Genomic DNA, 24729 nt, shown 5'->3' with positions numbered 1-24729 from the left:
AATAGTTAAGATCTGGAACTCGCTGCCAGAGGATATTGTAACAGTGGTTAGCATATCTGGGTTTAAAAAAAGTTTGGACAAGCTCCTGGAGGAAAAGTCCATAGTCTGTTATTGAGATGGACATGGGGGATGCCATTGCTTGCCCTGGGATTGGTAGCATGGAATATTGCTACTAACTGGATTTCTGCCAGGTACTTGCGATCTGGATTGGCCACTGCTGGAAACAAGATACTGGGCTAGATGGGCTGACCCAGTATGGCTATTCTTATGTTCTTAACTTGTCCAAACCTTTTTTGTAATTCTCAAGTATAATATTCAGAAGCATGCCTGTTTTACTTGCAGTAATAAGAGTTTTATAAATTTCCAGGCCCAATATCGGATAAAGATAGTATGAACACAATAGGTACATTCATATATTTACCTTTAGTGCAAATTCCCAGAGACAGGATAGGAAAGGGATTTCCACTTATGAGCAGATGTTCAAAAATATATGTATGTGCTAGCGAGAAGATGTAAAGTATACAACTGGCGTAATTTTCAAATCAGAAATACATGCACACTATTGCTCTGAAAATCTGCCAGAGTCTATATAGGGAAATGCATAGGTACTTGTACATTAGGTATCCAAGCACTTCATTTTGGCAACACAACTGTGAAATAATCTGAATTAAAACGTGTTGTGTTCCAACATCAAATTGTTACCTGGCTCACTGATGTTCTCTCCAAGGAGGAAGAGAGATGTGCTGAAGTCTGTAGGGGCTGAGGTGGTGGCACACAGATCCTGGGCTGGCTCTGAGCTTGGTGTAGCTTTAGTGGCGGCGGCTGTGGGGGTCTCACAGCCAGGACCTGCACCAAAGTCTGCTGCGGCTGGGTAGTCCCAGGGAGCGGCGACGCCCTCTCCTTCACCAGCAGGCGGTGCTCCTGCTGGAATGGGCCGAGCTTGTGCTGGTGGATGGAGAACTGGGCAGTCTGCTGGATCCTGTGCTGTAGGGCTTGAAGGGTCTTCACCTGCAGGTGTGTGGCCTCCTGATGTAAGTGGATGTGCTTTTGCTGCTTCTGTGCCTGCGTCAGCACAGACCTATAAAAGAGGCCCGTCTGAGGGTCCAAAGTATCCATCTCTTCCACTTCTCCCTCCTCCGTCCCTGCATCGTCACTGTGTTTGGCAAAAGCTGTATGGCTGCTCAAAGCCTAGGAAGAGATGAAGAGTAAACTTAGCTATTTTTACACTAAGAGAACGCACATTGTTTTAACGCACCCGATTCAAAACCGGGGCACAAAAGAACAAATACCTCCCCAAGCTAGCTTAATGAACGGTGCAGGACTTTGTTTCAGGGGAAAAAACAAAATACAGGAAGCACTTAAAAAGATAGGTTTTCCAATCATCCTCCATAATAAAAAGGCCAACTTTGTTAAACGCCATGCTTCTGCACAGGTATGCCAGAGAGCTCATAAGAAAACACTATAGACCCCTTTTCAGGTGCCCCCCCCCCCCCCCCCCCCCCCGGTTTCTCTTTAAGGGGAAAGACTAATATCACTAGAGCTTAAGACAGTGTACAGAACTCCCATTTTCCCTAGACACTAAATACATCTTTGGAGTCAAACAAGAGCAAAACCACCATACAGACAGTGACAGCCTATTTTTACACAATGATCAGTTCAAATGAAGAGAGGTCTATTCTGCAAGAACAGGAACGACATCAAGGATATACATTATGTCTGTTGAACCACTGAAAATAGCATCCTCCTGACTTATAATTCCTTGATGAGCTATTTGTACCCTTCCTCCACGGCAGGCTAAGGAACGTGCAAACTGCTACTGCTTCAGAAGGTTTATACTGCAGTCAGACCTCATGAAGGTCAACGAGGATGGTATCGTTGGTCAACAGTTATCAAGTGCCATCTAGCAGGGATGAAGAGATAGAAAACTACTATTGTTACAGTGCATCAAAGTTTCTCTGTTGCAGAAGCCAGAACGGCTTCTCCCACAGAAACTCACTGGGCCATTTTTCTGAGGTGGAGTGGGGATGGCTTTATGTCTAGGGACTCCTTGCTCCAGTCTGGTCTATTTTTTGAATTCAATATGCTTTTTCATCAGTTTTTCCCTTGTATTCTTGCTAACATCTGTTGGGCTGGAAAAAATAAAAAGGGTCAATAGCAGACAGCCCCAAGAGTCTGTACTCAAACCTGTGCTGTATTAATATATTATATTATCTGGAGAAAGCAACGATCAAATTTGCAGATGACACTTAGATCAGCATCTGGAGCATCCCACTCCACTGAGATCAGGGCTTGTACCGCCTGGTACACTGGGAAGACTTTTGTGGGCTTATGGATACCTGCTTTGCCTTTATCTCCTGCATAGGGGAATCAGAAATTCTCATGTCTCTGTCGTCTCCAAGATAACAGAAGAAGATTGTTCCCTCTGGAAGAGAGGCAGACTACATGGGATCATCCTCTTCTACCAAGGGGATTTCCCACTTCTTCAAGAGGTCTGTACAGAAAACCTCCTACCATACAGAATTATTTGCACAATCCTGGTCTGAACCCAGCCCAGAAGCAAACAATTCACCTCCCTGTCCTCATGAACCTCCAAAACAGGGTCTCTTGTTTGTGAAGATTGCTGCTTGGATAATTTCCTAAAAGAAAAGTCCATAAGCTATTATTAAGATGGTAAAATCCACTGCTTATTTCCAGGATAAGCAACATAAAAGCTGTTTAACTTTTTTAGGATCTTGCCGGGTACTTGTGACCTGGATTGACCACTGTTGGAAATAAGACTCTGGAGCTTGATGGACCTTTTGTCTGTCCCAGTATGGCAAGGATAGACTGACTTCCTAGCTCAATCTGGCTCCTTGTGCATTGTGCGATTAAAAGAAAATGCAGCAGCAAAATACTACTATTTATCATTTCTATAGCGCTACTAGACATACAAAGCACTGTAAGCTAAACATGTAACAGTCCCTGCTCAACAGAGCTTACAATCTAATCAAGACAAACAGGACAAATAAGGGATTAGGGAATTACTTATGGTGGGAATGATAAAACAAACATGGTACTGAACACATGAATAGGGTTAGGAGTTAAAAGCAGCCTCAAAAACATGGGCTTTTAGCCTAGATTTGAATACAGCCAGAGGGACGTACTGACTCAGGAAGTCTATTCCAGGCATATGGTGCAGCAAGATGAAAGGAACGGAGTCCGGAGCTGGCAGTGGAGGAGAAGGGTACAAATAAGAGATTTACCAGATGAAAGGAGCTCCTGAGGAGGAGTGTAGGAAGAGATTAAGAGTGGAGAGGTACTGAAGAACTGCAGAATGAATGCACTTGTAAGTCAACAAGCGGAGTTTGAACTGTATCAGAAACAGATAGGGAGCCAAGTGACTTGAGGAGAGGGCTAATATGAGAACAGCGACGCTGGCGGAATATAAGTCATGCAGCAGAATTTTGAATGAATTGAGAGATGGCTTAGTGGGAGACATGTGAGAAGCAAGTCCCAGTACTCTAGGCATGAGGTAATAAAAAAGTGGATATGGATTTTGGTAGTCTGCTCAGAAAGGAAGGGATGAATTTTGGCGATATTATAGAGAAAGAAACGACAGATTTTAGCAGTCTGTTGGATAAGTGCAGAGAAAAAGCGAGGAGTCCAAGATGACCCCAAGGTTATAAGCTGATGAGACAGGGAGGATGAGAGTGTTATCCACAGAGATAGAGAATGGGAGAGAGGTGTGTTTAGGGGGAAAGATAAGAAGCTCAGTCTTGGCCATGTTTAGTTTCAAATGGCGGTGAGACATCCAGGCAGAAATGTCAGACAGGCAGGCTGAGACTTGGGTCTGGATTCCTGCTAAAATTTCTGTTGTGGAGAGGTAGATCTGGGAGTCATCAACAAAGAATGCACTGAAAACATGGAAGGAGATCAGAGTACTAAGGGAATAAGTACAGATGGAGAAAAGAAGAGGTCCCAAGACACATGCTTGAGAGTGCACCAACTGATAGTGGGATAGAAGTGGTGGAGGATCCACCAGAGCATACACTAAAAGCATGATGGGAGAGAAGAAGAAATCAAAGAAAGAAAAGCCCTGAAATCCAAATGAGAATAGCATATCAAGGAGTAGGTAGTAATTAACAGTTTCAAAAGCAGCAGATAGATCGAGAAGGATGAGAATAGAATAGAAACCTTTGGATCTGGCCAGGAACAGGTCACTGGAGATTTTAGCAAGGGCTGCTTCATTCAGCTGAATGCAGAAGACGAAAGTCAAACTGGTGGATCAAGAATAGCTTGAGATGAAAGTCATGATGACAGTGAGCAGCGCGTTCAAGCAGCTTGGATAAGAATGGGAGGAGGGAGATGGGGCGATGGCTGGAAGGGCAGGTAGGGTCCAATGAAGGTTTCTTGAGGAGTGGTGTAACTACGGCAAGTTTGAAGGCATCAGGAACAGTTGCAGTGGAAAGTGATAGATTGAGGATATGACAGATAGAAGGGATAGTGCTGAGTAGATGGGTGGGAATAGAATCAGAGGAATTAGTCAGTTTGGAGGAGGAAAGAAAACACATCGTTTCCTCTTCAGAAAACGTGGCAGGGGTTGGAGGAAGGTTGACAGAATGGACTGGGAGAAGGAGAGGTGGACGTCTGTGAGCCTTGTCGTGGAAGTCCTCAGCAACAGTCGAGAAGTGAAGGAGGAATTGGGGGTGAAGGCACTTTGAAGTAGAGAGTTCAGTGCGATAAAGAAACGTCGAGGGTTTGAGCCAAGAGAGTTTGTCAAATGGATGTAGTAGCCTTGCATGAAAAGTAAAAGAGCAGACTGGAAGGAGGTCTGTAAGAATTTGAACTGTATAAAGTCAAAACAGACACAAGAAAAATCCTGCAGCTGCATTAACAAATCTGCTATGTCAGAAGAACCTAAGGGACATGTCAAAATGGCTTCCCTCCTTCAATTAAGGCTAGGCACGGGGTTGGGGTGGGAGAGGAGAAGAGAGCCGAGGTTCAGAGGCCCAACTAAACAAAATAACTGCTTCTCCTGAATTTTTTCTGGGAGCATGAAGCCCTGCAAGATAACTGAGGTGATAACCATATCTTCACAAAACTGAAGTGCTGTCAGCTCCAACAATGTTCCTAATGCTGGCACTTTGAGAAGCACAATGCAAAATTCCCCCGTGGCAAATTAAACTGTGACCTGAGAAGCCCTAGCACTCCCTACCCTGAGAAAACCCTGGGTATACCCGTAATCTGGAAGCACAGATTACGTCCTTAAAAGCTTTTCCGAACTGAGCAACAATTTCCATGGACTGCTGTCCTGAGAACAAGGAGAAAGGCCTGGCTCATTCTAAGAATGCAGGCCATAGGCTGCTCCTCAGGGGCCAATCCAAACATCCTGCTGCACCAGTTATGCCACTATGTTCTTGAGACAGAGAATAGTTGCCAAGTTCCAGGGCAGCATCACTCCTTATAGCAATGATGTCATCACTGGAAAAGTGTTCTGACTTCACCTGCTGGCAGGGCAACGTAACCCATATGACTGATCTAGTCTGGTAGTTACATTGTTGTATTTATGACCATGTATTTTATCAAAACTGTACGTGTGTGTGTATAGATATATATATTACATATATATATATATATATTTTTTTTTTTTACCGTAAACCATTTTGTGTCACCATTTTAAGAAAAAAAAGCATTGCATAAGCATAAAAAAATAGAACCTGTTGCATGATGTGCGTGATCGCGCCTGTGGTCGTCACTGGGATGGACTTTATTGCCACAGATGTCTGTGCTGCTGCCTGTGCCACGTGCTGCAGCAGGGTGCGCTGGGGTTGGGAAGTCTGCAACTGCAGCTGGTGCGTCTGTGCTTGTGTCGGGTGACTCACGGACAGCAGAGAGGTCAACGGCACTTCCCCAGAACTGACCGTAGTTGTCGAAGCCACCTGTCTTGTTTTACCTGAAGAGAGAAGTAAAGAGTGGGATACAGAGACAGTGTTACTGAGGGATTCCACAACTGGGGCTTCCACCTTCTGATCTTTGCATTAAAAAAAAAAAAAAAAAAAACACTCCTCAGCTAAAAAAAAAAAAAAAGGAAAACTGGCATTTCCAGTCAGTCCAAAACTCAAGGAAAGCTTTTCTTTACGAATTTTTGTTCAGGATTATTTTGCAGCCCTGAGTTTGAAGTGTTGGTTTTGAGTACCCTAATTAATTTCCACTCATGTTCTGAAATGAAGTAGGCCAGTGTTTTCCTTGATTTCACTTTTGTCAAATTTTCTGGCAATTTTAACCCTTCCATATACAAAACAAACTTCCATTAATTCTGAGGCAAATTTGATTGACACACAGCATATCTCTCTCCCCCTCAAAAAAATAAATGAGCAGATCCTTGCTTATAATCCAACTAGTAGCTCTGACAAACAAAAGAACTCAATTACTCAACCAAGGTCAACGCAAGTCCTAGGAGTCCCACTTGTTTCTGCCTTCCAGCCACAAGACCCCACACTCCTTGCCCTCCTCTCCCCCAACACCCACCTGTTGTAATATATTCTGCAACAAGTTCTGATTCAACCACTGCGATGGAAGGGCTTTCAGGGGACTGACGCTTGTCTTGGGCCATCTGGATGGGAACTGCCATTTGGCTCAGGTCTATAGTGGGCTGTCTAGGTTTCGATTCCAACTTTTCTTTAACTGATTTAAAAAAATAAAACATAAAAGGAACAAAAAGCATATCTGAGTCAATGAGTCTTCCAAAGGTGACTAAACAGAATCAGAAAAGGCCAGGAGTTGCTCAGGAGAACCCTGGTGTGACTGAAAGCAAGGTCTAATTAAGTAGCTTGGATTTTATTCATGCCTCTTACCAGAGGACATGAACAGACGCCATTTTTAAAGTCTGCAGCCAGGGTACAACCATTTTGAGTGTGTTAAAACTGAGAAGGGGTTATTAATACTTTTTATAGGTTTAATTTACCTTAACTAGGTTGTTATGTATCCTATACTGTTTATTGTAAGCCACATTGAACTCAAACTTGTTTGGGATAATGCGGGATATAAATCTCACAAATTTTCCCACAGTAAAAGCCCCGTTATCTGGCACACAGCTTGGCTTAAAAGAAGTTACACATAGGCAGGATGCCAACACCAAGGGCTGTGGAAGCTATAGCTTTTCCTTGATGATAAAGGGTTATTTTCGGGAGGAAGAGAGGGTGGCAAGGAGGAGGTTGAACACTGCAGAAAAGCTCAGCTAAAGTACGCTGCAGTGGACCAGAGCAAAAACATTTCCAATAGCCATGATATTTGATTAACCGGCACAGATTATACCCCATGAGATACTGGGGCATTTATGGTATTTCAGTAAAGTGGTGTGGTAGCTGCGTTAGTCAACTTTTCAAGGTAAGACACAGAAATAAAACAAAAACAAAGAAAATGAGATGAATAGTCCACCTTAGTACATTTTTGATTAGCTTTCAAAGACAATACCTTCTTTTCTTCAGATCAGAAATGAGCAAATGATGACATACCAGAATATATATGTGAAACAAAAGCATTCCAATGACATGAGGAAAGGTAGGAGTGCATTTGAAACTCTCTTATTCTCCTCAGCTACAACTAGCAGTTACTTAATGCCCTCAAACAAATCTTTTTGAACACTGATTGGTGGCCAACCGGGGTTTTTTTTTTTTTTTTTTTTAAACACACAGATTAATTGGGCACATTTCCTGCACATATCAGACTCCATCTCATAGGATGCACTACACAGTGACAGATCAAATTTAAAAGAAGATTTTGTTTATTAGAAGCTGATAAACATACAATTTCCTTGTCTATAGATTTCCAGCCTTTATATGGCTAGAGGCAGGTTGAAAATCTAACTTCTCTGCTACTGTTCATAGGGCGGAGGAAGAACAAGCAGCATCATTATCTAGATAGTGGCAATGTTTAGTAGTTAGCCAAACTAGACTATACCTTTAGTTTACACCTGCTAAATAGCAGATAGTTCCCATTCTCTCATGTCCAAGGAGTGCCTGCTGAGAAGGACCAAGTGCTGTGAGCTGTCGACAAGCAGAGAAGATTTTTCTCTGCCCAACTCATGAGGCAGGCCACCCCCACCATCATCGGACAGTTGCAGGTCCCGCCTTGCTTGTTGATATAAACCACTGCCATCGCACTGTTGGAGAAAGCTCAGACCAGGGCATTCAGCACTGCCCTGAGCTCCAAGCATTTTATCGACCACTGAGACTCCTGTTCCATCCAGGTGCCATACCAGATGGAACATGTAATGACCTCCCTATCCCTATTTGCTGGCATCCGCTATCACCACCTCCCATTGTGTTATCGAAAAGAGAGCTCCGACTATCAAATTCCTGGGAGACAACCACCAATGCATACTCTGTCTGGCAACCAGCGTCCAAGGAAGATGAAGGTTGTACTTCTGTGACATCAGAGACCAATGGCTGAGAAGAGATCCTTGTAAAGGCTGCATATGAGCCCTTGCCAATGCCACCACTTCCATCGCCGCCGTCACTGACCCTAGAACCTGGACATAGTCCCAGACCCTGGGCCTGCCTTCATTGAAAAGACAAATCTGTTGAACCAGCTTCAACCTCCTGTGCTCTGTGAGGAAGATCTCCCATGCTGAGTCAAATAGAATGCCCAGATACTCCAGCATCTGCGATGGAGTTAGTCTGCTCTCAAAATTGATCACCCAACCCAAGACCTGCAGAATACAGATAACTTCGTCTGTTGCTGCCACACTGAACAAATAGGATGCCGTATGATCGAGCCAATCATCAAGATATGGGTGAATGCCAATTCCCTGGCATCAAAGGAAGGCTGTCACCACTGCAATCTTAGTAAATGTTTTGGAGCTGTGGAGACCAAAGGGAAAAGCCCTGAACTGGAAGTGATGGCCCGGTACCGTACAATGTAGAAACCTTGAATGCTGCATCCATATGGGTATATGCAAGTATGCCTCCTTGAGATCAAGGGCAGTAAGAAATTTTCCTGCCTGAACCGAGGCTATGACTGCTCTTAGTGTCTCCATGCTAAAAGTGGAACACTCAAAGGCAGTGATTTAGACCTTTGAGATCCAAGACTGGACAAAAGGTGCCTTCCCTCTTCAGGACAATTAAGATGGAGTATCTGCCTGGTGAACTGGAACAATGGCCTGGAGCACCAGCAAGGCATCTATGGTGGCCTGAACCTCGACCACTTTGGGTTTTTTCCGACAAAGAGACTGCAAGAAGAGAGGACCTACCGGGCGGGAGAATTTCAACTTGTAACCTTCAATGAGAAGATCTGGCCCACTCCTCCTAAAACTCTAGAAAACGTTCTCCCACCAGAGGAAGACACGAGTGGACCAGTCTTGCATCACTGCGAAGCTCTGGAGTCATTGGGCGCTCGAGCTGACTGAGAGGACTTCCTGCCCGCACAAACAATTGGCATGCCTGAAAGAGGGGCTTCTGACCATATTGCCAACAGCCAGGCTGGTACAGTCTGCGGTCTCAAAATCCCCTGAAGACAGACGACCAGAGGCTTTCGGCTTATCCTCCAGCAAATGCTGTGGATTAGTTTCCCCCAATTCTTTCACCAAATAGCCACTTTACCCAAAAGGGCAATTTAACTAGACATGACTGACGCTGCATCTGTCGTCCAATGCCGAAACCAGAGTTGCTGATGTGCCGTGACAGCCAAAAACATACTGTGGGCCGTAACCCGTCATAAAGAGCATTCGCCAAGCACACCAACCCCGCTTCCAGCGGGAAGTTATGGCCTCCGTCTTGTGTTGCAGACTGCCGAGCCCACTTCAGACATGATCTTGCCAGAAAGAGTCATAGGAGATAGGCTCTCAAAACTAAGGTTGAAGGTGATGATAGAGAGGAGTGGTGAACAGTGGAGTGCCGAAATTATTAGTAAGAAAATAATTATTTCTTCCTTGTCATCAATACCAGACCTGTCCAGACCAATGGGATGTAGCAAAGCAGTCACAGCAATAGGACGGGAATAGGAAAAAAAGGACAACTTTGAAAGGACAATAGAAAAAAACGTCCACGAAAAACACTGAGCAGCCTACCAGAACAGGACCACAGCAACTGGAGACACCCCAAGATACCTGAAAGGAAGAGGAGAACTCCGTCAGAAAGAGAAGCTAAAACAGTCCCCACAAAATTGGCGGGCCAAAAGTGCTTCACCCCACCATCAAGGAGGCAGGAAGATACAAAACAAAACAAATGTCCCCCAAGGAAAGGGAACCGGACCGCAACCTAGCGGCGTATGAAAACCAAACAGTCCAGGGAAGGCAAACCCCTCTGCCGAGAAAGAGGAACTGATCGTACTCGATAGCCAAAGGTACAGATGAAGCCACTACCATTTGGTCACCAGCCAAGCTCAGCCCACAGCCTGCGATGGAAGGATGAGTTACAGAAAGATGGAGAAAAAAGGGACAAAGACTCTTCCAAAAAGGAAAAACAACTCCTCAAGCCCAGTGGCAAAAGGGAAGAAATCCAAGAAGGGCACTACTCATCCAGGAAGGAAGGCCCCCCTAAGGTTCTCAGAAGGCATGAACGAGGCCCATAGAAATTCATCAAGAAAACTGTACAGGCTCACAGAAAAGAACTCAGCCTAAGAAGGTGAGTGGAGGCTAGGTTTAAACTTCCGAAATGGATTCATATCAGCAACCAGAGCTGCAACCATGCTCACCCAACACAGAGAGCAAAGTGTGCCCCAAAGGTATAATCCCAAAAGGGAACGCAGTACCACCAGCAGGGAAGAAGCAAAAAAAAAAAATGCAACCTCCCGAGGAGCATCAAGGCTCGGTGCCCAGAGGCAGAACGAGGCCCAGCATCCAGAGGCGCAAGGACCAACGCTCAGAATGCCTCCATTTCCAACAGAAAAACCTAAGTTGACGTTGGGAGACAGTAGAAGGCACAACCACTAGAGTTGGCAAAAGAACCCCTTAAAAGCAAAAACTGCCCGATGTCTGGAGATGGCGCAGGGCCTGACATCTGGAGATGGCGCAGGGCCCGACGTCCGGAGACCTGCTAACTGAGCACAGTCTCTCCCTAATCCATCATTTTAGTATCCCTCTTCTGATCCTTCCTTGTACCCACAATCTTCATCCCAAAGCTCTCACGGTAATTTAAACCTCCATCCTTCCTCTACATGGGCCTGCTTCACACCTCATAGGTTTTCAATCTAGTAGCCCCCTCACAATTTCTTGCCTGTGACATGAAGGTCAAATTCTACAACTAGGCGCCTCAAGTTAGGCACCCTTCTGAATGGGTTTATTTTTCTAAAATAGCACTTAACACCCCATTCTACAAGGTTGCACGTATATATGAGCCAAAAAGCAGCCCTAAGCACTTTTCTGTAAGGGAATACATACTATAAAGTGCTATACAGCATAAATGCAAGGGGGGCATACACATGGACAGAGCATAGGCGGGACATGGGCATGTCTCATGCTTATACATGCAGTTTATAGAATACTATAAGTTGCGTGTACCATTGCTGCATTTGGACATGCTCAGTTACACCAGCTCTAAGGCTGGTATAATTGTGGGCACCTAAATTTAAGGCAATACGCTGGTATTCCATACCAATCTTTATGCTGCCTTTGTATAATAGGCACTCCCTGCACGTAAAAGTTTATGTACAAGGCACCACTTATAGAACTGCCACCACACTGCTTCAAAATTTTGTGCATTCACGATACCACTTATGATGGGTTGACATACAGCACTGTACAATTAAATGATTAGGGTTGCTAACTCACCCAGATTGATGCCAGCTCTGCAACACTGAATGAATGGATCTGTAGTTCTGATTGTCCCCCTAGATTACCCCTGGATAATGATAACTACAATCCACATACAAAATGACGACGAATCAGGTCTGGATATGCCTGTTTGGTTGACCTGGGATGAGCTAGCAACCCTACTACTGAAACCACAAATTCACAGCAATAACCTGTGAATTTACACGATGCTGTCACAAAAACAAGTCTGCTGTCCAGCTGCACTGTTCTTTTCAGTCTGATTATGAAAGTGGTGACTGCCATATTTACAATTTTTTAAAGCAACAATATTAAAATGTACCTTAATAGCTAGTTATTTTTTTTCTTTAGTTTGCCATCTGTTTTAATATATCAAACAAAACTTGATCACACAAAAATATATCCCATTTTTGTTTTTAGAAAACTCCTGAGGTCCAACTGAATTAGAAGATGGGAGCCCTTGTTTCATACAACCTCCCATCCTCCTAAACAAACTGCCTCATTCCAAAAAGAAGCAACCCTTGCCCATCCCTAGCCCCCTCCCCCCTTGCTTCTGTCTCTTAACCCATCTTAATTCAGAAGGGATGCATGCTTAAACACAGCTGAAAGTTCAACAGAATGAACTACAATTTATATTTGGAACTTATTCATAATGAGGCTCCTAATTCTCGAGATCAAATGAAGTATCCCATATCACAAGAAACTACTTTCTATGCTTAAGATATGACTCTTTTGGCTTCTCATATCATAAAAAGTATGTAGTTGATATCTTCGTTGCCAAAATGATGGACTACCCATTTGCACCTAATGTTGGAGGATACATTTCTTTCCCACTAGTATAACTTTCTGAATAATTTCCCAAATCCCCAACATCCCTACACTAGCGAACACTGTTGCTTCTAGAGTGTCCAAACCCTTTCTCCCAATAGTTGATTTAAGTATAATACAATTTCCCCCCAAGAAAGTCTAGATTTTAATACAGGCCCAAAAAGCATGAAAAAAAGATTTTTTTGTTTTAAAAAAACAGAAGAAAATGTAAAATTTGCCCAAGTGGTAGACTCCATATCTTATGATCTTCCCTATACACACCTGTTGTCTGCTGGAGTTCCAGCAAGGCTTTGATTGTAGATGTAGCCGACTGTGATTCACTGCTTATGTCTTGGTAAATGATGGCAGGGCTTGTCTCCATGGCAATCTCATGTTCTGACCAATCCTGACCCCTGGAGGTGATCACATGGACAACAGGCTGGGAATCTGTGATGTTAGAAGGAACATGAAATTAATGAAGGAAACTGGCCTAGTTAGTTTCATGTCAACCTTCAACCCATTCCTATGGGAATAAAAAGAATCAGGATAAGCTCAAATACTGGCCCAAAATTTGGGGACATCTGGAAAGACACAAACGATTCCAAGGAGAATCAAGCCTGTACAGTGGGGGAAATAAGTATTTGATCCCTTGCTGATTTTGTAAGTTTGCCCACTGACAAAGACATGAGCAGCCCATAATTGAAGGGTAGGTTATTGGTAACAGTGAGAGATAGCACATCACAAATTAAATCCGGAAAATCACATTGTGGAAAGTATATGAATTTATTTGCATTCTGCAGAGGGAAATAAGTATTTGATCCCCCACCAACCAGTAAGAGATCTGGCCCCTACAGACCAGGTAGATGCTCCAAATCAACTCGTTACCTGCATGACAGACAGCTGTCGGCAATGGTCACCTGTATGAAAGACACCTGTCCACAGACTCAGTGAATCAGTCAGACTCTAACCTCTACAAAATGGCCAAGAGCAAGGAGCTATCTAAGGATGTCAGGGACAAGATCATACACCTGCACAAGGCTGGAATGGGCTACAAAACCATCAGTAAGACGCTGGGCAAGAAGGAGACAACTGTTGGTGCCATAGTAAGAAAATGGAAGAAGTACAAAATGACTGTCAATCGACAAAGATCTGGGGCTCCACGCAAAATCTCACCTCGTGGGGTATCCTTGATCATGAGGAAGGTTAGAAATCAGCCTACAACTACAAGGGGGGAACTTGTCAATGATCTCAAGGCAGCTGGGACCACTGTCACCACGAAAACCATTGGTAACACATTACGACATAACGGATTGCAATCCTGCAGTGCCCGCAAGGTCCCCCTGCTCCGGAAGGCACATGTGACGGCCCGTCTGAAGTTTGCCAGTGAACACCTGGATGATGCCGAGAGTGATTGGGAGAAGGTGCTGTGGTCAGATGAGACAAAAATTGAGCTCTTTGGCATGAACTCAACTCGCCGTGTTTGGAGGAAGAGAAATGCTGCCTATGACCCAAAGAACACCGTCCCCACTGTCAAGCATGGAGGCGGAAATGTTATGTTTTGGGGGTGTTTCTCTGCTAAGGGCACAGGACTACTTCACCGCATCAATGGGAGAATGGATGGGGCCATGTACCGTACAATTCTGAGTGACAACCTCCTTCCCTCCGCCAGGGCCTTAAAAATGGGTCGTGGCTGGGTCTTCCAGCACGACAATGACCCAAAACATACAGCCAAGGCAACAAAGGAGTGGCTCAGGAAGAAGCACATTAGGGTCATGGAGTGGCCTAGCCAGTCACCAGACCTTAATCCCATTGAAAACTTATGGAGGGAGCTGAAGCTGCGAGTTGCCAAGCGACAGCCCAGAACTCTTAATGATTTAGAGATGATCTGCAAAGAGGAGTGGACCAAAATTCCTCCTGACATGTGTGCAAACCTCATCATCAACTACAGAAGACGTATGACCGCTGTGCTTGCCAACAAGGGTTTTGCCACCAAGTATTAGGTCTTGTTTGCCAGAGGGATCAAATACTTATTTCCCTCTGCAGAATGCAAATAAATTCATATACTTTCCACAATGTGATTTTCCGGATTTAATTTGTGATGTGCTATCTCTCACTGTTACCAATAACCTACCCTTCAATTATGGGCTGCTCATGTCTTTGTCAGTGGGCAAACGTACAAAATCAGCAAGGGATCAAATACTTATTTCCCCCACTGTATCTCTTCAAGGGAGACTTGAAGAGATACAATAGTGCAAACACAATACCAAATAACAGTAACACATGTCTTGTGTTGCTATTTAATATATATCTCAATGCTGTTTCCAATAATACAGATTCAACCAAGGAGAAATCTGGTCTTAACCGTTAATTTTCTTTCCTTTAGTCACACCAGATCAGTTTAGAACCTGTGGGGTGTGCCCATTGACCAGCAGATGGAGACAGAAAAAAGGTCCTGTGTGCATGAATCCTTAGAACCTCAGTATTTTGACTGACAAAGCAATGGACTGTTGTCCATTTTGCTTGAACTGCTGTACAAATGATACTCACCGTAAAATATTGCTGTTAAAACACTTCAAAAAATATTAGAGAAAACTAAAGGTTAAAAATGAGGAGAATTTTACTCCTGACTAAAAAGTTAAAACAGTGATATTAAAAGTAGTTTAATAAATATTAGGGAGGACCTCTGGAATGGTCTGGTGGAACTAAAGGAAATAAAATTTGTCTGGTGAGGATACTAAGGAAGGAGAAATTAGGTCTTACCTGCTACAGAGTTGCAAGGAAACAACAATTTCACCCATCCATGTCCGTCTCCACTGAAATCTAACCAATATCCACAGGAACCTGCTAAGATCCATTCCATCCCCACAATTAATCTCCTCCATCCTCACCCATTACTTAATTGCTTTCAGTCCTCCATTTCCTCCCGACTCCAACAGCCTCCCGCTGTGATGTTTTGGGTGGTATTCACTATTAAACCAATGAGTTTTTCAAGCCTCAGTCTGTTCTGGCTGCTTCTCTGGGCATTCTAAACCTCATTTGGGCGCTCCAGCTGCCTTGCTCAGTGTATTCCAAGCCTCATTCTGGCATCACCAGATATTTGGACTACATTCCCATCGGAATTTCACGGTAACTTCTTCCATCCCTGTGGGAATCCCGTGGGTGCTACAGGATTCCTATAATCCTCACTCCTGTGCAGCTCTCTACACCAGCCCAATCTAAAACTTGTAATATGTATCAATGCAATTCATAAGAAGAGTGGGACTCCAAAATCTGCTCAAAAAATTTTGCTTAGGGCTGCCGAGTCCGGGGGGGGGGGGGGGGGGGGGGGGGGGGGGGGGGGGGCAAAATTCTCCAGGCCACAGAGAGAGAGAGAGACAGATAGATGAATCTTTTGGAGCACCCAACCTAACATTGAAGGCGACGAATATATTCCATGTAGCTTTCTATGCGGTCAGGGCAGCAGAAACAGTTTCGGACCTTTGGAACTAGTCTACTTCTAGTAAAAGAAAAAGCGTGGTGCCTTAAAGTTGGCTTCTGACACCATGGAGGAATAGAATGGACAGTCTCAAGAAATTGATATAAGTGCAAGAAGCCGGAGGCAGGTGCCAATCCCCCAGATCAAGAAAGTGACAAAAACCAGAATTCTGCTTATACTAGTAAAAAAGGCCCGTTTCCGAAACCAATGAAACGGGCGCTAGCATGTGGGGGGTTTTTGTGTGTGTGTGTGTGTGTGTGTATGTGTCACAGAGTTATTTTGTGTGTGTGTGTGTGTGTGAGGGTGCGGTGTGTGTGTGCAGGTTGTTGATGTGTCTTTTTTTGTTTTTTGCTTGGGGGTTGGGGGATGTGCTGTGCTGGCAAAGTGGGTTGGATTGGTGTGTGGCTTTGAGGGTGTATTTCTGTTGTATTGTGTGTGTGTGGTTTTGTCTGTCAAGGAGGTTTGTGGAGGGGGGTCTTTCTGTTGGTGAAATGTAAATGTGGTTGTAGGAGGTGTCAGCCTTTGTTGAGTGTTTTTTTTCCATGTTTTTTTTTTTTTGTGTTGTGCTGAGGCAGCAGTGTTGTTTTAGATGTGCGGAAGGTAGAGGAGCACGTTCTTTGTCTGTCGGTATTTTTTGGCCGTTTCAGGGCTGCTGTAGGGGAATGCTGGAAGAGAAATGTGCTGTTGGAAGCTGCGCCATCTTTTTCCATTGTGCTGGGGTTCTGGGCATCCTGGAGGTGGGTGACGGCTTGCCTGAGGATGGGGACGGTTGTTTTAAGTTGGCAGAAAGGAGAAGAGCACAGTCTCGGGCCGTCGGGGGGTGATCCGGTATGTTTGGTCCATTTCAGGCCGGCTGCAGGGGAATGCTGGAACATTTATGCGCTGCAGGAATCAGCGCCATCTTTTTCCGGGTGCTTGGGGAATCCCCGAGGTGGGAGACTGCTTGCCTGAGGCTGGGGATGTTTGGGCACGTCCTTGGCCGCTTCGGCAAAAGGGGAAGAGGAAGGGGGTGGGGAGTTACCTGCAGCCGCCTGAGAAACCATGTATTCTTTGTTTGTTTTGTATTATTAGTTTGCATTTCTGTTGAAGAGTTGATGCCTTTCGAATGATGGAGGTGGTGCGTCGGTGTGCGGTTGTTTCGTACAGTATAGGGGGTGTAGTGCTTCAGTGTGCAAAGGAAGAGCGGGACTTGCGGGTGATTGTGTCTGACGACCTTAAAGCTTTCAAACAGGTAGAAAACGCGACAGCCAAAGCCAGAAGGATGCTTGGGTGCATAAAGAGAGGCATGACCAGCAGGGAAAAGGAGGTGGTAGTGCCGCTGTATCGTCTCTGGTGAGGCCTCATTTGGAGTACTGCATGCAGTTCTGGAGACCACACCTACAGAAAGATATAAACAGGATGGAGGTGGTCCAGAGGGCGGCTACAAAATTAGCGGTCCTGAATGCAAAAATTATAGGGACAGGTTTATGAACCTCAACATGTATACGCTGGAAGAGAGGAGGGAGAGAGAAGACATGATAGAAACATTTAAATATCTCAAGGGCATTTATGAACAAGAAGAGAGCCTTTTCAAATGAAGGAGAGCTCTGGAATGAGGGGGCATACGACAAAGTTAAGAGGGAATAGGCTTAGGAGTAACCTAAGGAAGTATTTCACAGAAAGGGTGGTGGAGGCGTGGAATGGCCTCCTGGTGGAGGTGGTGGACTGTTTCAGAATTTAAAAAGGCATGGGATAAGCATGTGGGATCGCTTAGGAATAGGAAGAATTAGGGGTTACATAGGATGGGCAGACTGGATGGGTGGTATGGCCTTTATCTGCCGTCATGCTTCTATGTTAGGAAGGGGATCAATGGGAGGGGATGTAGGGGGTGCTGAGGAGTCTGCGAAGGGGGAGAGGGTTTTATTCAAAATGTATTTGTCATTGTGGTAAAGGCAATTAGCGTAACATAATTTTAAAATGGTTTGGACGGCTTCCTAAAGTTGTCCATAGACCATTATTAAATTGGATTTGGGGAAAATCCACTATTTCTGGGATAAGCAGCATAAAATGTTTTGTACTTGTTTGGAATCTTGCCAGGTATTTATGACCTGGATTGGCCACTGTTGGAAACAGGATGCTGGGCTTGATGGACCTTTGGTCTGTCCCAGTTTTGGCAATACTTACATACTTATTGCTTCAGAGCTTGCTTTGTTATTTGCGATGCTGTATTGTGGATGTCAATGCTGCGCTATGTGTCTTTATTTTTGCTTACAATGTCAGATGCATGTGTTCGGAGGTTGGGAATGCCCAGAGCGGTTCAGGATTCGTTTCTAGGGTATCTGGCTGGCTCAGGGTGCATTTCCCATTTTCACCACTGTGGAGACTTCTCTGCGTGTTTCCCCCAGGTTTTTCTTGTCTCAAGGATGTTGCTGAGGTTGAGATACAGAAAGACAGACATCCTGGTTGTAGCCTTTCGGCCCTGGTGGACTTGGTTCCCATGTCTCTTGGAGGAGGCCTTGGAATATCCAGGGGTTTTTTGGGTCTGTATCCATTGTTTTTGGCTAGGCGGCAGAGCTGGCTCTCCGCCATCCTCCTTCCAGCGCTGCCATCCTGCAGTAGCATGGCCAGCTTCAAGTGCAGCTACGACCTGGACAAGACCCTGGGCAGAAGCCACTTTGCAATATTTTATTTATTCCATTTTTCTTCACATTTCTTTGCTATTTGATAGTATTTTTTGTCCTTTGGAAACAGCAGCTGATACTTTGGTAGTACCAAGATGGCAGCTGCTGGGGGAAAACTGGCTTCAGCTTTTTCACATCATGCCAGCTCCTATCTTATTAAATCTCCTTGGCTGAACCAAAGCCACCACCTCATAGTGCACCGCGCCAGGAACTCCAATGGTAGACCAAACTTTAGCTCTAGATATGTAGTGACCAGCACAACAGAGAACTCTGTAAAAGTCTCAAGTAAGTCTGAAGTAACTAGACCAAACCCTAATTGCTATTAAAATTAAATGCCACTATCTCTGACTGCCACAACCTGACTTGAGCAGCCACCTTTCTTCCCAAAGGACCACCCCCCCCCCCCCCCCCACCAGGATCAACCCCCACCCCAAGGCCTACCTTATGGAAGCCCTGATGGTCTAGGGTAGGGTAGGCAGAAGCGATCCCCAGGTTCAAAATTGCAGCCACAACTTCTAATGGTAGTCTCACCATACTACCGCTAGGGGCCTGACCTCTGGCAGTAGTACCATGAGACTATCGCTACTGGTCGTGGCTGCCATTTTAAACCTGAAGCCAGCATGAGAAAGAGTGACTGGGGATTGTGCCTGTCTGACCTATCCTAGGCCATCCTTAGGGTAACGTCCAGGGATCCCTATTGGGGGGAGGGGAGTCATCAGGAGGTACGCGAATGCTAGATGCGATTAACTGTGATCACATTTTTTTTAAACTGGGCAATTGTGATTAAAATTTATCAAAACAGCAGTTACAAAAAAAAAAAAATATTCATTCTTTTCTGATCTCTCTGCACACAATGATGAATTATCAGTGCTAAAACTCAGACCTACCATCAACACCTACTGCAATACCTTGCGAGTTCTGTGAAGATTCGGTAGAGGAAGAGCTGCTATCTGTGTAGCTCTGTGGATCATCTTTCACCTCTTGGATGGAGGCATTATTTGCCTCAACCGCCCTGGAAGCTTGCTGAAGGGTCTCTGTCACCAGTTGCCTGGTCTGCTCACTCACCACAGTGGCCTGAAAGGTCACTGGCTTTGGTTTTATCAGGACCTAAGACAGACAAACAATTTTTTTTTTTATTTAAAGCAAGGCACTTGAGCAAGAAAACTACTGACTAAAACTTCCAGGATATTAAAACAGCTTTTAGAGGTTCTATTAACTCCTGTTCATGTCCTTCATAAGAATAGTTCCAAATGACCAGAGTCAGGCAGACAATGTCCTTCATAGCAGTGGAAATAGGGAGGAGGCTGGTAACTACAAACAGTGACCATTGAGGAAGATAAATTAAGAGGGAGAATAGAGGAGTTTCCTGCAACCAGAAAACAAGAGGCTCCAAAGCAGCATGGATTTACTAGAGGAAGATCAGATTTGTTTGGCATGATCTTCTCTGTGGCTGCCTGCCTGCCTGCCTCATCTCAAAAGCACCTCACTGGTGACTTTGGCTCAAATGAGAATCTAGAAAGGAATGGGTGACACTGAGGCATGTTTTCAAAGCACTTAGCCTTCCAAAGTTCCATAGAAACCTATGGAACTTTGGAAGGCTAAGTGCTTTGAAAATATGCCTCACTGCTACTTTGATTTGCCCAGACCTCTCCAAGTTTCATTAATTCATCAACTGTAAGCCTACAGTTTTAACTGCCTTCTCATTTTTTTTTTAAAGGTGAACCAGAGAGATACATTCACTTCTCTCTTTCCTCCACCCATATTACCACCCCAGAAGTCATTCATTATTCAAAAGCCAGAAAAATAGATGTGTTGCTGTTTTAAGCAGACAAAATTGCGAGTGTGAAAAATATTTACAGTTTAAAAAAAATCACTTCTAAGTAGAGCTGTACTGAATAGCATATTTTACTATTCGGTCATTGAGCTTTAACGTAACAAATAATAAAAGAAGCAACGTGAAATCAGAGATCAAGTGTTTATTTCAGTAGGATTTAGCACAGCAGAGCCCCAGATTATTCATACTCAAATTTAAATCACTATTCAACTGAATACGAATAATACATTCGGGAAACTATTCGAGGCTGAACTGAATCAAATACGAATACTCAGTACAGCCTTGCAAAGGTCTAAGTACTGTTTCCATATTGGTGGTAGGGCGTTTACACAGAAGTAATATATTCACAAAATGTCCTATAAAAATGATAGGTCATGACATATCTAAAGAATAAAACTGGGCAGCATTGGTTAGGGTTTGCACAAAAGGCTCCCAGTAGAAGACATGTGTGAAAAACTGCATGTCCTTGGCATTCTGTATGGGAAAGGAATATTTTTCTTGGCTCCAACAAATCAGCTTTCAGTGTTAAAACATACAACTATTTTTTGTTTGTTTGTTTTATTCCTTAAACAGTCTATTAAAACACAGTAAATTAAGAAATGCAGGAAGAAATCTTTCAAGTGTGACCTATTAGACAATACCTTATTCTCTGGTGCCATCAGCTTCTGAATAACCTCATGAGCTGTGCGCACCAGTGACTAATCTTACAAATCTACAATGTAAGGCACACGTCCCAGGCGAATAGTGGACAACTGATTTCCCACATGTACCTGCGTCTTGCCCTGCTGACCATACACGATCTTTGTGGGAATGATTTTGGTGGTTGGCTGAATAGCAGACCCCAACCCCTTTGGTTGTGTCACGATCATCTTGGTGATGGGCCTTGTTGCTGTGATGATGGCTGGCTTGGCCCCTGCCGACATGGCCTGAAGTGTCTTCTCACCCTATGGTGAAGGCAAAAACGTTTCATTATTAAGACCTTCATCTGTTTGAGTATGCCTGCAGCTAGTGTGTCAAAAACTGAACAGAGTGGCCAGGAAACTAGTCAATGTCATGGAGTTCTTGTATATGGCAAGAGGGCTGATGGTGGAGGTGCAAAAAAATATGAACAAGGACTGTCACGGCAGAATAAAAGGTTATACAGCAAAGACAGATAGCACTTAATTGGAGAACAGATTTTTTTTTTTGTAATAATTGCTAACTGGTTTCAGTAAGTCAGAGAATGAGTGATAAATGAGAAATTGTGTTCTACCTGTTAATTTTATTTTGAGTCTCACCAGACCAGTCCAGAACCTGTGGGTTATACTCTTTCTACCAGCAAATGGAGACAGAGAAATAAAAAGACCTATGCGTTTTACCCTTCAAGGGTACAGTGAAGCCTTAATCTTCAGTATTTTGACTAACCAAGCAATGCATAAGAAACATACAAGATGTCAAAGCTGTATATTATCTCTCCATTTGTTGTTAATATTAATAAAGAAACTGAGCATTAATAATTGCAAAAAATTAACAGTACAAGAACAAACTGTTAATAATAAAATCATGTCAGCAGAATAGTGTGGGAATCTGGACTGTTCTGGTGAAACTCAAAAAAAGAAAAAGTTAGCAGTTAAGATTTTCTCCTTCCTTATGTCAACCAGATCAGTCCAGAACCTGTGGGATATAGCAAAGCAATCCTTAAGATGGGAGGAATTCTGTAACCCCTGCTTCAAGCACTTCTGCTCCAAAGGAAGCTTCTGTTCTTGCAGTTAAATCCAATCTAAAGTTTATCAACAAATGTTAAATATGGCCATGTTGTCGCTTTACAAATATTGCTTGGTGCTACAGCTCAGAATTCAGCTCAAGATGCAGATGCACCTCTAGTAGAATGAGGCTGCTTATGCTTAAGATTGTAAACAGACAACAGCTTCTTTCAGCCAGCAACAAATAGTAGCTTGACCTTTTTGATGACTCCCAAAAAAAGCCAGCTTAACAGTACTCGACACATTCAACAACCATACAGTCTTGAACTCCACATTCTTCCCTTTTAAAAGCTGGAAGAACAATCAAATGTTAACATGAAAGGGGGAAGAAAGGAAGGTACTGGATAAAGGAAACATTCTGCTCACATCAATCCCAAAAGACACCAAAAAAAAAAAAAAAACCCCACTAGTGACATCCATACCACTAACGACCAAAATGACGGAAGGTATAGTAACTACACAAATCACAAAATACATCAACAAATTCTCAATATTACATGAACCCCAATCAGGCTTCAGACCACATCACAGAACAGAACCAGTACTGATTATACTCTCGGCCAGATTCAAACATGAAATCTCAATAGGAAAAATCCTCCTCCTACTCCAATTTGACATGACAAGCGCTTTCGACTTGGTGGACCACCAAATTCTACAAAGAATAATGATAAATTAGGAATTGGAAGGGATGGGACAGTTTTGGGAGCCAACCTCGGGGGAAGGAGTCAAGATGGCGGCCTGACTACTGTGACTCATTTGGAGGAAGCTTGTGGAGCTCTGTTTCTTGTCTAAACTATTCTTCTTTTTTGATTTAATGCCGCATACTAAGAGAAAAGGGACAGTGAAAGGTCAAATGCTGCTGACCAGAACCTCGTCCCCAATCCAACAAACTCTCCATCAATACACAACAAAGTCTTCCATCAGAAGCTGGTTTGCTGAGTCCTGCTGTTGGAGCCGACGGAGGAGCGTCGGCACTACTGGGGATTGAAACATCACTATCTCCTCCGGATCTTAATCCACCACCGTGTCCTGCTGGGAACCTGAGGGGTCTAGAGGAAGGCCTAGTCGAATCAGAAGTTGGTATCATCGAAGCCTTGAGTGGCACTACTCTACCCCAGGCCGCAGATGAAGTGATCGTGGAGCATAAAACTCCCTTGGTGCCAACTTTAGAAACTATTTGGGGAGCGATACAAGAATTATCTACAATAGTTACAAAAGCTGCCCGAGACACTTCTCTTCTTGTAAGTAAAGTTGAAGCTTTAACTATCTATTGACAATGTAAAACAAGAATCACAACCAAATTTCTCAATTGCAATCAGAGGTTTCAAACATAAGAACTACTACTGAATTTTTGGTTAAGGATAAACCTTTGACATCACGTAAAATAGAACAAATAGAAAATTTTTAATCGACAGTAAAATTTGAGACTGTTGAATTTTTCGATGTCGGAAGGAATAAATGCGTCAGACTTCTTTAAAAAATACTTGACAGAGATTCCTCGATTCCCTCCTGAGGCTATTCCTCCATTAAATAAAGTCTATTACCTTCCTCAAATACCGCAACCCGGAGTGGGACTCGAGACTCTAGAATGTTTGCCTTTAGAAAATGTTCCTGATTTAGGAGTTCATGATATCACTGCTTTACTTGAACAATCAATATCAGAAGTTAAAATACGGCGAACTTTATTGCATCATTTGTATTTGAGCAAGACTTAAATGCAGTATTAAAGCTGTATTTTAAGAAATCGACAAAGATTTTCCCCAGTTCTAGAATATGGATATATCCAGGCGTTACAACGACAACACAAGATAGAAGGAAAAAATTTCTAGCTTTCAGAGAAGAGACTAAGGCACTCGGAGCAACATTTCTATTGGCTTACCCGTGTAAATGCCTTATAAGATACTTGGGTAACAAATATGTATTTTTTGAACCAGAACTTCGAACTTTTTTGGAAACAAAAAGAATAACCAAACAGACTAAGTTTGATTGATAACTGATTAAGAATTTGAATAAGATGGAATATTCAGGCTAGAAATTTTTATTTTTATATTTCTCTTTATAACCAATGATCTCCTCATCTGTAATACGTCCCCCCCCCCCCCCTCCTTTTTCTTTTATTAGTGGTCTAAGAAAGAGAGCATACAAATAATTTGTGATGGATATTTTCTTATATTTTGATTTTCTCTGTATTGCAGTTTGCAAGTTAATCTTGTAATGTTAAAATAAATATCAATAAAATAAAATTTAAAAAAAAAAAGGAATCGGAGAGAAGGTACTTACATAGCTCAAGGGTTTCTTAACTACCAGAATGTACCAAGTAAATCATGGAAAGAGCAATGAGGAGCCCCAAAAGGCTCACCACTATCACCTATATTATTCAACCTAATGATGGTCCCATTAGCCAGGTCCCTATCCAAACAAGGCCTTAACCCATTCATCTATGCAGACAACGTTACAATCTTTAT

At 43.5% G+C, this 24729-nt stretch overlaps 1 protein-coding gene across 7 annotated transcripts in view; it reads right to left on the bottom strand.

Annotated features, from left to right (window-relative positions):
• The window catches only part of EMSY (EMSY transcriptional repressor, BRCA2 interacting), a 123776-nt gene that overhangs the window by 24647 nt on the left and 74400 nt on the right, over nucleotides 1–24729 (bottom strand). For 3 of the 7 annotated variants that reach the window (XM_030200048.1, XM_030200051.1, XM_030200049.1), the window contains 6 exons: nucleotides 21293–21466; nucleotides 19576–19795; nucleotides 12836–13000; nucleotides 6508–6663; nucleotides 5697–5932; nucleotides 703–1188 (listed from right to left, as the gene is read on the bottom strand). In XM_030200048.1, the coding sequence (XP_030055908.1) occupies nucleotides 703–1188; nucleotides 5697–5932; nucleotides 6508–6663; nucleotides 12836–13000; nucleotides 19576–19795; nucleotides 21293–21466 (1437 nt within the window). The remainder of the gene's footprint in view (nucleotides 1–702; nucleotides 1189–5696; nucleotides 5933–6507; nucleotides 6664–12835; nucleotides 13001–19575; nucleotides 19796–21292; nucleotides 21467–24729) is intronic. The other 4 variants (XM_030200050.1, XM_030200052.1, XM_030200053.1 and 1 more) reach the window with 2 other exon arrangements.

Source organism: Microcaecilia unicolor, chromosome 4, assembly GCF_901765095.1.
Source record: "Microcaecilia unicolor chromosome 4, aMicUni1.1, whole genome shotgun sequence".
NCBI lineage: Eukaryota > Metazoa > Chordata > Amphibia > Gymnophiona > Siphonopidae > Microcaecilia > Microcaecilia unicolor.
Note: the sequence above shows the minus strand (reverse complement) of the source record. Positions and strands in the feature narration are given on the sequence as shown.